This window comes from Lytechinus pictus, chromosome 6 (genome assembly GCF_037042905.1).
Source record: "Lytechinus pictus isolate F3 Inbred chromosome 6, Lp3.0, whole genome shotgun sequence".
Taxonomy (NCBI): Eukaryota; Metazoa; Echinodermata; class Echinoidea; order Temnopleuroida; family Toxopneustidae; genus Lytechinus; species Lytechinus pictus.
The window spans coordinates 9,992,269-10,009,106 of record NC_087250.1 but is presented as its reverse complement, the minus strand read 5'-3'; the positions used below and the strand labels follow the sequence as shown (position 1 = coordinate 10,009,106).

At 35.4% G+C, this 16,838-nt stretch overlaps 1 protein-coding gene across 1 annotated transcript; it reads left to right on the top strand.

The window, feature by feature from the left end:
* The first annotated feature begins 3,575 nt into the window (after positions 1-3,575).
* LOC135154402 (uncharacterized) lies at positions 3,576-15,832 on the top strand. The gene is made up of 8 exons (XM_064100550.1): positions 3,576-3,790; positions 6,057-6,380; positions 9,082-9,405; positions 11,446-11,537; positions 13,208-13,436; positions 14,152-14,283; positions 15,379-15,429; positions 15,786-15,832. Exons 1-8 carry the CDS (start codon positions 3,739-3,741, stop codon positions 15,830-15,832), a joined length of 1,251 nt encoding a protein of 416 aa, XP_063956620.1. The 5' UTR covers positions 3,576-3,738.
* The last annotated feature ends 1,006 nt before the right edge of the window (positions 15,833-16,838 follow it).

The following is a 16,838-nucleotide window of genomic DNA, read 5'->3' as shown; positions in this document are numbered from 1 at the left end:
TCCTCTTTTCTCACTTTCTGACCATAACACATATACTATTATGCCATTAAATGAAGGCAGACAGGTATTCCATTATATCAGTAGGGCGAAGTGCGAACATGAGGTTCGAAAGACAAAATAAATCAGCTCAAATATCTTTCTTTTTTATCAAAGTCGTTAGAGCGATCAGTGTTTTATTTTAACTTGGTGTCTATGATTTTTTTAACCATTCGAACATGTTTGAATGATATTTAAGGGTTTAGTATCCGTAAACATGGTAAATGGGAGATTTCATGCCCCTCCCCCCAAAAAAATAATGAAAATGAAACAAAAATTGACCTTCGACACTGTATGCATTACTGATTCGTCAAAAGAGTAGAAGATTTATATCATTGCCTGTATGTAGGAGATATCATTCTATTGTCTCTTTACTTTCGAGCTCTTGTTGAACACCTTATGGTAGACCTTTGACGGATAGACAATAACGATTTGTCAAGTAAGCAAATGATTTATAAGGTCGCTCTAAAGTGAAGTTTTCATTCTATTATCTCTGAACTTTCGAGCTCTTCAGAAAGCTAATAATTTTGTATTATTCATGATGATGGTGATGATGATGATGATAATGATGATGATGATGATGATGATGATACTACTACTACTACTACTACTACTACTACTACTACTTTTACTACTACTACTATTTATAATAACAATAACAATTATAATTATGATAATAACGTAACATTTATGAGGCGCCGGTTTTTCTAATGGTTTCAATTTGATTTTTTAGCCTTCTTAATTTCTTATAATAATTATGCAAACCAGTAATGAAAGCTGTTTTGAGTACAAAGGTTGTTAATCTGATTTGTTCTGAAATACCATCAAATGTTCTAATTTGTAAAAAATAAGGCCTCCTTGGGTATGATGATGAGACTAGTCGTATTGATATGCTTGTACTGTAGATAATGTGCTTGGGTGAACACACACAGACACACCCCCACTCATCTTTGTATATATTGTACATAGTTCACACGGTGCATGTTTAATACTTGTGCCGCGTATGCCTTTCCTGATTATTATACACTGCAAAAACTCTGGTGTTGATTTAACACCAGCCCGGAATCTATATTTGTCCACACCAAAGAAGTGTGAAACAACACCAGTTTCATTTTGGTGTAACACCAGATAAGTGTTTATACAACACCAATTAGTATTAAAACAGCATCGGTTTGATTCCAAACTAGTGTTGTTTCAATACTTCTCTGGTGTGGACATACGGGCTGGTGTTAAATCAACACCGGAGTTTTTGCAGTGTACTGTTAGCACTATCTCTTGGTCAACGTATGTGATTGGTGTGATAAGATGAAATCAGAGCTGGAGATTGTGATTTGGGACTAAAAATCTACATTAATCTTAAGCATTCTACATGGGATTTCTCTTAATAAAGAAGATTTTTGGAAGCAAATAGCTAGTTGAAAAATTGATTTACATTACATGTATTTAAAAAATATGTATATATGTATATTGGAAGAAAGTTTTGATATGATTTGGTTTAGCATATTGACATGGCATAAATAGGCTTAACGCATTAATGCATGTGAATGTCCATAGAAAGTTAATGCAGAAAGTTTTTGTGTCAAATACATATACCACTTGGAAAGTAACAAATAATTAATAATAATTGACATTTATATAGCGCATTATCAATCATTGGCTGCTCAAAGTGTTTCACAATTATTTTTACCCGGTCACTGCACTGTAAAAAATGAAGTGCTAATTTAGCACTTAAAGTGCTTGTATATTGACTGCACTACGAGTGTTGATTTCTAGTTTAAATTTAAACTAGAAAATCAGCAATCATAGTGCAGTCACTATACAAGCACTGTAAGTGCTATAAATTAGCACTTAATTGTTTACAGTGTGGATTCATAGCATTTTAAGCAGCCTGTTAGGCGCACACTTGCTAAACTAACCACAGTGACGATTGTTTCCTACCAAAAGTACCAAAGAACGCTAGGCCATGGTGGGATTCGAACACACGACCCTCTAATTACAAGGCGAGAGTCAGAGCCTCTACACCACGGTGTTTCCACAGTAGACACCTGGTAATGCTATAGAGTGATGCTAAATAATGACAAAACATGCATCTTATGAGCCTATTAGGTACACGAATGCCACCTATGTAATGTTGATTTAATGTCAGTTGCTGGGTTGCATATAATTTACAGTGCTAAATAGGTCTATGCAATTTAAGCTGGATTGTGATAATTTGCATTCAGAATCAGATAGTCATTGTATCATAAGGTTAAAGTCATAGATGCTGTGAAGGATTGATGTTGCTCTTGTACCTATGACTTCCTTGTATTCTGTTTCAACTGAGTTTTTACGGAATTATGTTATTGTTTTTATGGAGTTAAGGAAGTACCTCATGTCTCAAGAATTAAAGAAGTAAAAGAATTAAGTAATAGAGATATGACATGAAACCTTACATTTCCTTCGAAACCTTTGTTTTTATTTTGAACTATCAAACAAGTCTGCAGCTACAACTAATATTGATATAATGATATAATAATAATAATAACTATAATTATAATAATAGCATAACATTTATGAGGCACTTGTTATTAATAGTGGTTTCAATTTGATATTTGGGTCTTTTTTCACCTTCTAATTATACAAAAAAGTTTTCTTCGCATCCTTTGGACCTACACCATGTACATCGTTGTTGAATGTTGGGGCCTCTCCAGGATTAACCAGGGGGCAGGGGGATCTGACAAGCCACCCAATGCAAAATAAAAGATCTTCATTTTTGTTGCCCGGCATTTCCCACTAATTCTACCCCCCCCTCCTCCTCCTGTTTCCTCCTCCTCATCTTCTTTTTGGCCTCTTCTTATTCCCCCTCCCTCTTATTCTTTCCCATTCTCTCCTTCTTCTTACTCCTCCTCCTCCTTCTTCGCCTCTTCCTAGCTTATTCCTCATTTTCTTGTCATTCTTCTTTGACTACATCCCTGCTCGAATGAATGGGACGCTTCCAAATGAGACAGACGAAGAAACGTACCCATTTCGTAAGGGACTTCTACGTGGTCTTGAATTCTCTTATACAATTTTATCTTAGCAATGCATTGCATCTCGAAACACATTGCATAATTAATTTATAATTTTATGAATAGTATGTCAAAATCTATCACTAATTGGATTTTCGAAACAAACATGTCGGATTTTTTGCTCGTTCGCAACTTCTTATCAATTTTACGCAATACGTAATACCTTGGCCCCCTCAAAATTGTTGGCTCATTACTCCACGGCTATCAAGAGTTTTGTCTTATTTGGTCTTTTTAAATGTTTGTTTTGTGGATGATTCTCCTTCTCCGGTTGTCAGTTTCGCAATAAAAACTTAATATGGGATTCCCCATGGGGGAAAATGTTCGTCATTGCAGCGTTCATTCATCTCTTTCGCCTTTTTCTATAAAGGCTTGTACCAAATGACAATCATGCCAATGCCAAATTTTTCTATCGACACGGTTCAAAGAATCTCTTTTCAAATCGAGTTTGATATTCAAACAGCCATTGAATATCGAGTGTAACATGAATAACGAAGCAAGTGATTCACCTGTACACACTTCAGTACTTATTCCAATATTTATCACAAAGCAAGGTTATCAAAATAGTACTAAGGAGGTTTCGGAAATCTCATTGGTTTATTGCCCTCATATCAGCCTTCACTTACATATATTGCATGATATACTTTTATGATCGAAAATGCAACTTGTCTTGATCCGGTTCTTGTTTTTGACGCTCGTTCTCAAAAATGGTAAGCACATTTTATTTTTATCATTACTATTATATATGCATTTGCTGATGTTGTCGTTTTTAGTATTGTTATCATTGTGATCATCATCATCATTATTATTATCATTATCATTATTATTATTGTTATTTTTATTATCATTAAGATTAATGTTGATATTTTTATTGTAGGTGTTGTGTTATTATCAACATAATCACAATCATCATCTTCATCAAACACAATTATTTCACCAAACGAAGTAGTTTTCCTGAAATGCATTTTATTACGAATAGTGTGTTTCACGGTGATTGAAATATTTTGATTATTGAGATGGTTCGTATGATATTGTTATCTTTTTAACTCTTCATCACTCAAACTCTTGTATTTAAAAAAAGTCAAACAAGAATATCATGTGACTATACTTTTCCATCTCTTTCGTTTTCCTGTCGATCAGCGAGGTCCGTTTGTGAGTATTGGGGCCGGCTTCTGGAGACCATTAATATCTTTTTTTTTCTTATTTCATTATCTATTTTGATTTCCCCCTATTTCTTTTTAATTTAACTGGTTTATGCTCAAGTTGTTATTTTGATTTTTAGATGCTATGTAACTACAAGAATATTTATTAGGAGGCTGCACTCTACATGCTCTACTAGCTCCGCTTTTTAGCCGCCTCCTCCATTTCCAACCTGATATGTAATAATCCTGAATATAATTGTTGTACAGGAATACATGAAATATGTTTTGTTATTTGTATGTCAAAATGTACAAAACAAAACTGTAATTGTTGAATATGGAAATAAACGAAATTAAATGAAGAATACACCCCCAAATTTTGAAAATACCTCCGAGTCGATAGAACCACTAACCGCTAGTAGAACCCAAGTAAGATGGCTATTCCCAACCTGGTCTCCCCTAGCTAGTAGGTCGACGACTTTCTGGACCTCCTGATAGCTACCCCGTAATAATACCCCCTCGTCACCGAGCTATCACAAGACTCACTCACACGTATTGCGAGGTTAGTATTAGTATACTAACCTCGCACCATAAACCGCGTTTGGCAGTGGATTTCTAACTAGTTGGTCGCGCGTGCTGCGATCCCAAGATCTGTTGTCCACAACACACGACTTCTATGGCTTGATTTTTCTGTGCGAGGCGGCATGTAATGGACCCTTGAGTGCACAAGACTAGTATCCCTGGAAAACTATTCCGAGATTATCGACAAATAATTACCTCCATGGCCTCCGGCAACGCTCCCTCCCCTTCTAGGACAAACAACCACGGACACCCGCCCTCGAAATTCCCCTTACGTCCAACCAACTTTTCGGACAAGTAACCCCGGAAAGCAGAATTATTTGGGGTATTTTCCAGTGTATAGAGGCTTAATTGTGCCATCATCACATTGGGTTATCGCGTCCAGTCGGGCAATAGCGTAACTCGACCATTCGAGAAGGGACACCCTGAATTCCCGAAAGGCAGGGATCCAGATTATCCGACTCCTGTACATTAATTGGCTCACAATTTAACAAATTATCGGGAAAATTTTTCAAAGCGTCGGGTTAACTATATGTACCACAACCTTCGGGCACTTAGGGGGCCCCTTTTATCGAATGGACGGGTTACGCGATTGCCCCGACAGACGCGATAACCCTATGTAATAACACAAGCCGTGTATAAAGGGTAACTGTTTGTCATCAATGATATTTAGCTGAGGATAAACCTTTTCGTCGGAAGCCATCCTAGTGGATAGTTTTCCTACATAATTGTGCTAGAAGGGGCCATTTTCCTACAGGTTTATCACAAAGGCGGCGGAAGCGGGGGGGGGGATGGGGGGACCTGTCCCCCCTAAATTTGAGGTGGGGGACGGTCCCCTTCTAAAATTTAGGTTGATGACTTTTTTTTTTTTTTTTTTTTTTTTTTTTTTTTTTTTGGCTTGTCAAAATTTTTTGCGATCCCCTCCTAAAATTTAGGTTGATAATTTTTTTTTTTTTTTTGGGGGGGGCTTGTCAAATTTTTTCCGTGTCCATCGAAACATTTCAGGTGGGCCCCCCCTAAATTTTTTGGCTTCCGCCGCCAATGGTTTATCATGTAAATCGTTCTAGAAGATGGTTGTCCTACCGTCTCAGGCTGAATATTCGGGTGTTAATATCCGTAGATGCAATATCCTCGTAAATGGATTTCTAAGAAGTGTACCGAGACATAAATATATATATATTTTTTTTTTTTGGGGGGGGGAGGGGGTGTTGTAACCAATTATTAGAGTTTTGTTTTCATACCTTTTTTTTATACATAGTATTCCTGACCTCTGCAATGGATATCTACGTTCAACCAGGAACAGACGTTACCATCCCATGCTCGATAAACATTACCCCGTCAAATATTCAGGCCCTGTACTGGCAGAAAGTCACCAACTCAACTCAGGGTTTCGAAACACTGTATTCCTTTTCAAAATTTACTGACCTCGGATGGCAGAGCCCTGTTCGGGGATACGTTGTGAATCACACTGATCTCGTTCTTCTTAATGTATCATTTTCTCACGACGGCATCTATAATTGTAGGCTGTTGACCCATAGTAAAGTTGAGATTAAAGAGACCAGCGCATATCTTCATGTCATTTGTAAGTATTATGAGGTGCGATCAATATTTGTTGTTGTCATTTTAATTGGATTTTCTTTATTAATGAGGAGGGGGTGGAGCAACACTCAAACGGGTTAAAACAATCTTCGTCGTAAATCAGGGATATTATTATTGTTATTACACCCCCCCCAAAAAAAAAAAAAAACTTACTAGAGCCATGGGAACGATTTTCTTAGACTGGGGGTGCTGATGTCAATATGAGAAAAAGAAGAAAAAGAAATTACTCCAAAATGGTCATTTTCGTCCCGAGACATTTGGCAAGCATAAACAAAATGGAGTGTGTACACAATATAGGTCATTTTGGTTATATTTCTCCATTTTGTCACACCGACCAGAATTCCTTGGAGTGATGCGTTTGTAAAATAATACACGCAGCACCCCTCGAGAAAAATCTTGGGGGTGTTTCAGCACCCCAGCTTCCTTGGGTCATGTCTCTTACCTGTTTTTTTTTATACATTTGTAGTTGCCCTTATCATGGTTATTTGCCTTGGGATGAAAATTCAGAGTCAATATAAACTTTTATGGTTGCTTTTGTTCGTTTGCAAGCTGTATATTCTTTTGTGTTTGTGTGTGTGTGTGAAGTTTAGTATTCATTGTTGTATATTTGTAGTTCTGCGGTTTCATTTGATTTTGTTAGTTTCATTTCTATAGTTGCTTGGTGGTTTGCATTTTATATTTATGCGTTCAACATAATACAATGTGTTTAAATCAGGGGCGGTGATTCTGGAGGGGGGGGGGGGGGAGCCGGGGGGCACAGTGTCCCCCACTTTTTGAAGCACTGAAAGAGTGTCCTTTTTACTCAAGAATAATGCCCCCTAACGAACGTGTACTGTGCTACTTTTATCGGAACAGGACCCGTTTTAGGTATTACCAAGTACCCTTTCTCGTGTAAGTGCAATTTTCCTCCCGAAAAAAGCAACAAATTTATGCATAAGGCCATGTTTAGATTTTCGAAGGAAAAGGTGCCATTTTCCCTGTGCCCCCCCCCCCCCACTTTCAACTCCGCTCGGCCGCTCCTAAATAATTATTTTTTTTGTCTAAATGCATGATTGCCCGGATTAATGAATTTGCCTTTAATTCTGAGGTTGTATTTACCGGTAAAGTCCTTTATGTATTTATTTCTGCGCCTTCTCATGTTTCAGAATTGCATTTTTCTAAAAATTATTCATGCATTCTTTTTTGTCTTTTCCTTAAGTCATTTTTTTAAAGTTCTTGTATTCGTTGGTGTCATCTAATTTTGCATCATTATTTTTATTTGAGATTTACCATTCTATTAATATTACTGAATGTTTGTTTATTAATTTGAACATGGTTTGCTTATTTCTAGGGGTTATGATTTTCGCCCTTACTGTCACTAAAAATTCCCCAATATTTATCTATTCAACTAACACAAAACAGACCCGACCTTTTATAAAAAGCGGGATGAGGCATCTAACCCATGTCAGAATAGTTTTTTTGGAAAACATGAAAGTTAACAAAAAAATGACGCGAATCTGCAGAAGCCTATTCCCCATATTGGTAACACACTGTACTTAAAGGACAAGTCCACCCCAACCTTAAGTTGATTTGGATAAAAAGAGAAAAATCCAAAACGCATAACACTGAAAATTTCATCAAAATCGGAAGTAAAATGAGAAAGTTATGACATTTGAAAGGTTCGCTTAATTTCACAAAACCGTTATATGCACATCCTGGTCAGTATGCAAATGGGGAGACCGATGACGTCATCCACTCACTATTTCTTTTGTATTTCATTATATGAAATATGCTAATTTTCTCCTCATTGTCAAGTGAAACGAAGATTAATTCCTCCCTCAGCATGTGGAATAAGCATTGTTTTAATACTATATGTTTCAGTCAAGTTGGTCCTTGCTGTCAAATCTGTAAAAAATGAAATATTGTATAATTCAAACAATAAAAAAACAAAAGAAATAGTGAGTGATGGACATCATCGACTGTCTCATTCACATGCCAATGTGCGTATAACGGTTTTGCGAAAAATAACGGAAACTTTAAAATATCATAACTTTCTTAGTTCACATCCGATTTTGATGAATTTTTTTTAGCGTTTTGCTAGTTAGATTTTTTTCTTTTTGCAAATCATTATTTTCCGGGGTGGACTTGACCTTTAAGTATATTTGACGTGAGGCTTGATATTAATGGGCCCTTTATATGACTTGAAAATATAAAAAATGAATCTCGAACAACAATCATTGATTATCAGTAATATGCCTTACCAAATGATCAGAACATTATTAGTTTTTTTCTTCGCCTAAATGTATTTAGAGATGTGTGGGTGTATGTGTGGAGGCGCTGGTGATTAGTATGTGGGTGGGTGTGTGTGTGTGCGCGAGCGCGTGTGTGTGTGGTGTTGAATGTGTGGGTGAAGATTACTGTTCCATCCACACCAATTGTAAACAAGGGCAGAAATCTGTCCCCAAAGGTAGGGGGACCAGGGGCTGGACAAGTTGACAAAAGTAAGGTCATCTCGTTAAAAATACATGTTTTATTTCGATTTTGAATTGTGTATTCTTTCCATCACAAAAGAACAAAAACAGTGGGGGACATTTGACATTGTATCCCCTACTATATTGGGTAGGGGGCGCGTCCCCTGTCCCCCCCCCCCTGGGATTTCCGCCCATGATTTGATGTGATATGCATTTTCTTTCAATGTTCTTCAGTACCCCTTTTGGAGATAACAATTTCAAAGACTACAACAGGCGACGTAATAACTGACGGCGCCGTTGTTGAAGTTCTGCATGGTGAAGAAACGGACGTAGAGTGCGCTGTTGTTGGAAAAGTGTTTCCACCGGTCAGTCTCCTCTTACAGACCTCGGCAAACAACATTAATTCGTCTCGCGAAAGAGTTCGAGGTTCCTCCAGTGCTGTGAAACTCAATATTTCGCAGCAAGCTCGGGGTCAGAATATCACTTGTAGGGCGGACCAAATCGTCGCTGGGCGTTCTTACAAGACGGTAGAGGTCACTTTTACCATAAAGAGATTAGGTAAGTAGATTTATATCAATGCATGCTTGCACTGAACGTATATACCAATTGTTTAAATTAGTTTAATGAATTTTCATTTATAAACAAGTATTTACTATAGAATGGGTACTCTAGGCCGAAAAGTGTTTAATTCTAACGGATTAAGTAAAAATGACATACAAAACACTAAAAAATCCATCAAAATATTTGAGAATTAATTATTACGGTGAATCAGTTCTATGCATGTTTTCGTTAATATGAAACGAGTAAACTAATGATGTCATATCCACACTTTATCATTTAGTATTTCTTAATATGATATGATGTTGATACAAATTTTGTCCCGCAAGATTGAATGTAATGGATTGACAACTGATTCAATGTGAAAGGTATTCATTCATTGCAACTTAATTTGTTAAAATGGAGACATATACGGAAACAAAGAATAATCATATATGATTTCAGATATTGAGAGAAAGGAAAGTGGGGACATGACAATCATTCCACCTAATAAATATTCATGGTAGACTGCATATTGCTGCTTTCTCAATATATATATATATATATATATACATATATAAATTGCTTAAAGCTGAGTTACCTTGTTATAATCAGATTTTTTTCATAAAACTCTAAGCACTTTGCTCCCTAAATTTTACTCTTTATATTTAGATATTTTTTTTTAGCTTCTTGTAACCTTGATAAAAAAATAAAGATAGAACGACATCTGCAATTATTTTACTCCGAATTTTAGAACATTCCATTTAGGGAAATGGAGTTCTCTTATTTTACATACTATGTTGTGAATAGTTATTTGCTGTGGAATGAAGTTTGTCAAATAATTATATTTAACATTTTTATAAAAAATAATTTGTTTAAACATTTCGAGAAAAAAAGATCACTTCGTTGAATGCAATATTTAGAAGTATAAGCCGACCTTTATGGCATAACCATTTTAAGTGCTTATGTGATATATATATTATGTTCTTTTATATATTAATGTTGTATATATACGTACTTAATTTATTTGTCGTTTTATTTTAACAGGGTAGCCCTTTCAGTTACAAGAACTGCTCGACCAAGGGGCCCTGTATCAACATAAATTAAAAACATAACAAAACAATATTACATAAAAATAGTCTCAAAGGGAACATAATAATCAATGGGAAAGAAAAATGTAATACATAAAAGTACAAATAAATCAAAATCACTAATAAACTTATAACAACAGAAAGTAACATAAAGTATTCAGGGAAATCTAAAAACATATTTGTGTGAGGGATATCGATTAACATTGTCTTTTTTAACAGAATTATAAATGAATTTGCTAAACGGAGAGAAGGGGATAACTTATTTCATATCTTGGAGCTATGATAACAAAATGATCTTTTATAATACTCGGTTTATGGTTTTTCAATGAAAAGGGGACAGTTGATTGAATATCTAGTTTGGAAATTTATTGATCTATGGCGCACTATATCTTGAACATATTTGGGGGTTTTATTGTGCATTACTTGATTTTTTTCGCAATACATCCATTTTAAATTGGTAATCAGAGAGTAACCTACGTAATATATATATATATATATATATATATATATATATTTATATATAAGATATACATGTATAATGATGTGAAATTATTATGCGTGGAAAATGTTTGGGGAAATGATTTGTTAATATGCTTTAATTTGTCCATATATTTTGTGTAATGACCGTTGGGAAATAATTTTTTTTCAAATACGCATACGATCATGTATGGGTATGGTAACACGTAAACCTTTCTCATTAATAAACAGTTGTGCTCTCTCACAGGGCCATTGGAAACGTTTTTTTTTTACTAGGGGTGCTGATGTGAATTTGAAAAAAAACGGGTTATTTTACTCCCGGAAATTTGAACAGCCGAAGGGGGGGGGGGTTCACTATAAAATGAAGATTATTTTTGGTCGCTAAATATCAATAAAGAAAAAAAACACTAAAGAAGGAAGGCTATTTTGGGTGCCTAGAAGTTAGAAAAGCAAAAAATAAATAAATACTCCGATTAATATCTCATTAAACCAGATCCTCGTATAGCTATCGCTAACTGCCTCGATCCCATTGATTCTCAGCCTGGCGACTGTTGTGTAATCAGTACGGCTTCAAACGTGTCAAAGGTAACGTAACGTCATCATCTGATTATTTATGGAACAATGAAGTTTTACTGAAATTGAGAGAAAGGATATTTTACGGGTTAATGAAGTCAGTGAACTTGCAAGACATTTTTAATCGCCCACTTTTAGGAGATCAGGAGCAGGCGCGGACCCATGGAGGGAAGGGGGGGGGGAGGCCTGCCCCCAGCTCCTACTCCATGGATCCGCGCCTCATCAGGAGGGCAGGGCCCTCATACTACATACTACAGTTGCGATTGATCCGATCACCTACAACTATGGACGGTCAACAACGTCAACATCTAAAATGTAAATTTGCTCGAAATATTTTCTAGATCTGATGTATATCCCATATATTTATCATTCTCTCTTAAATATTCAGTGTGATTCTCTGTGTTAACTTAGGAGATTGTGCAAATTTCCTGTAGAAAAGAATATGGTAAGGATGGATTTCCATACAGTTGGATTAATCGTAACTCTTTGTACGACGGGCAGATTAAGGCAACAGTCACACATACTCACCTGCGAAACAGACTCAAGAGCGAAACATTTTATATCAACGGGAATCTTGTTCTGGATTTGGCCAGCCTGCAGACGACTGTGTGGCTCTAACATCTTACATGTACATGGGTTTCCAGCCTTGGTGATAAAATGTTGTGTGGGAAAAGAAAATAATAAGTAAAGCAGAATGGTGAAAATTTGAAAGAAATCGAAAAAGCAATAAAAAAAGTTACGGCTGCTTTAGACATTGGGATCCATAAGGCTATGTAAATTTCAGATTGGCAAATGGGTAAGAGGGACCAGGGCAACTTTCTCATCGGCCATGAGCTTATTATCAGGGATTTGTGGTTTTCCTTCCAAGTACCTGTTCTCCAAGGGCAGTAATAAAAACATAACTCAGATAGGATATTGATCTATGTTTTCAAACATATTTTGAAGTAAAATATTTTGAAAAAAATTACATTTTAGCCAATTTATTTTCATTTGAGTACATTGAAGGGTAGTCCTTGCTTACATCACTATGACATAAAAATGCGGCCAATTTGAAGTCTCTATTGATATACTAATTGTCAATTTTTACAACTTTTAGAAGTTAACAACTTTCTTATTGTTTGTCCGACATTCGAACTTTCACCTGTCGACTTGTCTGATTTGTCTATTTCATGTTAAACAACTTTTTTTATTTGGGTTGGATTTCCGTTTAAGACATCTGTGTGTACGTGTATTATAAAAATTATGACTGTTTATTCTTGCAATGGACAGAATACTTCATGAGGTGAAATGTGATGATCAGAAATGAAATGTGCTATTTCATTTTTCACAGAGTTAAGTATTCTGTCCTTTGTACGAATAAATAGTTTTTATTTGTTTAAAATTTAACATATTTATACAGGAATAAAAAGAAACATTTCATTTCAGCCAGACTGTTTTCATCGATGTCCTGTTAAAACAGATGAATACATACATGGAAATCATTTCCAGTTATAACAATAGAAGTCTCAAACAAAGAACAGTATAAACTAAGAAGCTAAAGTAGATTATGGATTATTTTGGGGATCTGCGCTACCCCCCCCCCCTCCCCCACCTTTGCCTACGACCATCCTCAGTTAACGCTAAATTTTAATCATCAAATATTAGGCTGGTTGGATAAATATTATCGTATTAATTTTTCACAGATATCAGGCTCTACCCTTAACCTATTATGTGAAGCACAGAATATTGCCACACCGTGGGATATAAAACTGTTTCGAGTATTGGATGATCAGTTAGATGAAGAAGAGTCGTCAGTCAACGGATACGCCATATCTGTGGTCGACGTCCCCATCAACAGGAACAGCAAGTGGTTATGTGTTGCAACACACTCTCTTGGTGAATCCATGAACAGAAGTGTCTGTGTTGATACAAGTAAGAAGTCGCACCGGTATTGAAGAAATCTGAGCTAAGGCTCGATAAATCGAATGATACACATGGGGAAAAACATTATTTATTGATCACTTTTATTCATTTATCTTAATGCTCGACTCTTATGGCTTTTTAGGGGGGGGGGTCACTCTTTCATCAGTTGATACTTACTCTTGACATATATTAATTTTCTATAAATGTATTTTAGTTATATATTCATCGATATTCACAACTTGCCAGGTATTAAGTCAGTGTGATAATGTCCAAAGTCTCTTTGGATCGAGCGCATAAAGACGTTAGATGAAAACGAGGTATGCACTGTTCAAGAGCTAATTATTTTTATCATTATAATTAGCAGTAGTGGTTCTATAGCAGTAGTCGTATTTACTGTTTTACTGTTATCATTATCATTAGTATATACCAATTTCATTATCACTTATTTCCGTCATTTCCAGAGTAATCATGAGTACCTATATTATTTCGTGTTATGACGTATATCATAGAAGTCTTATGCCAGAAAAATGTGACACATATTGACTATGCATCGTGGATACGACAGATGCGAGTATTATTTTAAAATTGAATTAACGGATCTGCGAATATAAGAATAAAACTCAACCACCTAGTTTGAGTCAACATGATTATTACATCGTTCTTTTATTGACCCAATTCTAATTTATTAATTTTCTTTTGCCATCTACATGTAACTATACGGCAGATTCGCTTGCAGCTGTATATGGTAAATCAAATCTTCATAAAAGACGTCTAATAATAGGATCTGTCTTCGCGGGTCTTGTGATAAGCGTAGCGATGATTGTTCTAATCGTTTTCTTCATTAGAAAGAGAAGAGGTAAGTCATACCAACTACACACAGACAGATAGACGCATGCACAATTACATGTATAATGTATATACATGCAAACAATGCCAATGAAGAGTTGTTATTGGTTGTAAATTGTAGTTAGGAATTGAGTTGACCTATTTTGAATGAATGGACCTATATTGAATGGGACAAACAAAAAAGGGGCCGCAATAAACATGTCTTCTTACCGTTAAAAAGTAGTCAACAAATTCCACCACACACCGGTATCCTTTTTTTTATGTTTTTGCTATAGCCTCTTGGAAAAAATACCAGATTTGAAAAGTTATTTTGTTAAGGTAAAATAAATTCAATCGGCGTCTCTGTTGGTGCACACACGTCTAAATCTGGCTGTACTTGTGTGGTTATGTTTTGACCAAAATATTACAATTAAATCTCAACCAAACGTGCAATTTGTGGATAGAATGTCACACCCAAAAAGAATAATGCCTGTGACACATATCTAAAATAATATAAGTTTGGAATGTTGTTGAATAACAAAGCAAAGCAATATACAATCTGATCGCCGCATCCGATTTTCACCGTTAAAGGAAAATTTACTCAAGTCGAAAGAGTGAACTTGAATTACCGGCGATACACACACCATGCAAAACATCACAATCCATGTCCACTATCCTGGCGAACGACGTTGTTTGGAGAAAATCCATATGATTGCAGGAGTATGAGAAGCATGTGATATGTCAGACAAAATTTGAATTCTTTGCATGCTCAGTCTCTCGTATTCGATGGGCGGGAAAAGGTGCGATGGCAGAAAGCCTGTTCTATTTAAAAAAAAATCACTGTCAATCCTTGGCAATAAACCTTGTGCTTTATGACGTCATGGTCCCATAACGCCCTTCATCACGTAGTCTTACCCAAAGACATTTATACACTATCATTTCTACAAGTGTTACGGCATTGTCCACTTTAATAAACCGAGTGACCGGAAATTAGAATTTGCTTGCTAGGATTTTTTCGCTTACCCTTTATCTATACTTTAGAGCAACGTACAAATTTAATGTACGATTTCTGTAGCAATTACTTATCTTTAGTTCTTTTTTATCGGTTGTTATTGTCTTTTTGCAGAATTTCCTCCAACTGTTCATGACCCGGTTTACACGTACCAAATCATAGCTCGTACGTATTCCATTGTTTTTATCCACGTCTAAACACCACTGTATACGTAATAAAATATTGTATTGTAGGTATGTGACATTGTTTTCGAAAATAACTACTCGTTTCTGTTGTGGTTGTTGGATTACCAACAATGTTTTTATTCAAATAAAGAAATATATGCGCCAATCAAAATCTTATTATCTCACTTTAATTTTTGTTTTGTGTTTTCAGTAGATAATGCTTTATATATATATAACAGTTGTGGTTATATCATGATATTGTAATATATTGATGGAACTGAAAAGCCGAACTAACAATAAACGTCGAAATAATTATAGTATAGTATAATTATCGATATCTTATTCATTATTTTGAAGCATCTGTCATCCCGGACAACTCACCTCTCTACGATCAAGGTAAGTAGGCTTACTTACTACACTATTATGTTTTTCGATTGTCATTGTTTCGTTCACACACTGATCCACTATTTTTTATAGCAAATTGCTGAAGATAAGCGACCTATGCTTACTTTATTTAGGACAATTTATGTTTAAATTTGACAAAAATACCCTTCCACGTGTACTAGATTCTATGTTTCCTCTTAATCGGTCTTTTCATAATTACCCTACTAGACAATCTAACGAATATTTTATTTACCCCGTTTTAGAACTTTATTGGCAAAGAGTACATTTATCTTCGATGGCCCTAGATTTTGGAACTCCCTCGACAGTAACATAAAACAGCCCTTCCATACATTCTTTTAAAAGAAAACTGAAAAACTTCTGACTTAAATCCTACCGAGGTCTTCATTACTAATTTCCGCTCGTTATCATCTCCTCTCAGACTTCTAGTTATTTTTGTTAGTCTTTATCATTTTGTTTTATCCTCTATTTTCGGTCATAATTCGTCCTGATTTTATTTATGTTTATTTCTCCTTATGTTGTCCATTTTTGTCGTTTTATTTCACTTTTTTTTAGTTTTGTCTTGTTCCATGGGTTATCCTGTTCTTTTAAATCTATTTAGTAAATCTCCGTAGGCAAATAACAACCATTGCATCTCCCCCCCTCTTTCTCTCTCTCCTCTTTCCTCTTCCTTGAGGGAGGTTCATATTATACAAGCTATGCTTTTGAGTGAATCTCCCATTTCCACAAATACCTTTCTTCTATATAAACTATATATCATAATTTGTCTATAAAATGTTTTGTATTATCTTTATTATGTTAATTATCATTAATGTTTTGTATCGTAAATATTTGTTATAATTATGAAAAACGATTTGTATCAATATTTATGTCATTTCTGTTAGAAATAAATCTGAATCTGAAATATACACTGTTAAAAAACCCTGATTTTACAGGGGGGAAAGAAGATTTTGCAGAAAGCAACAACAGAATCATTCTGTAAAGTCATGAAATAGGAATTGTTCTGCA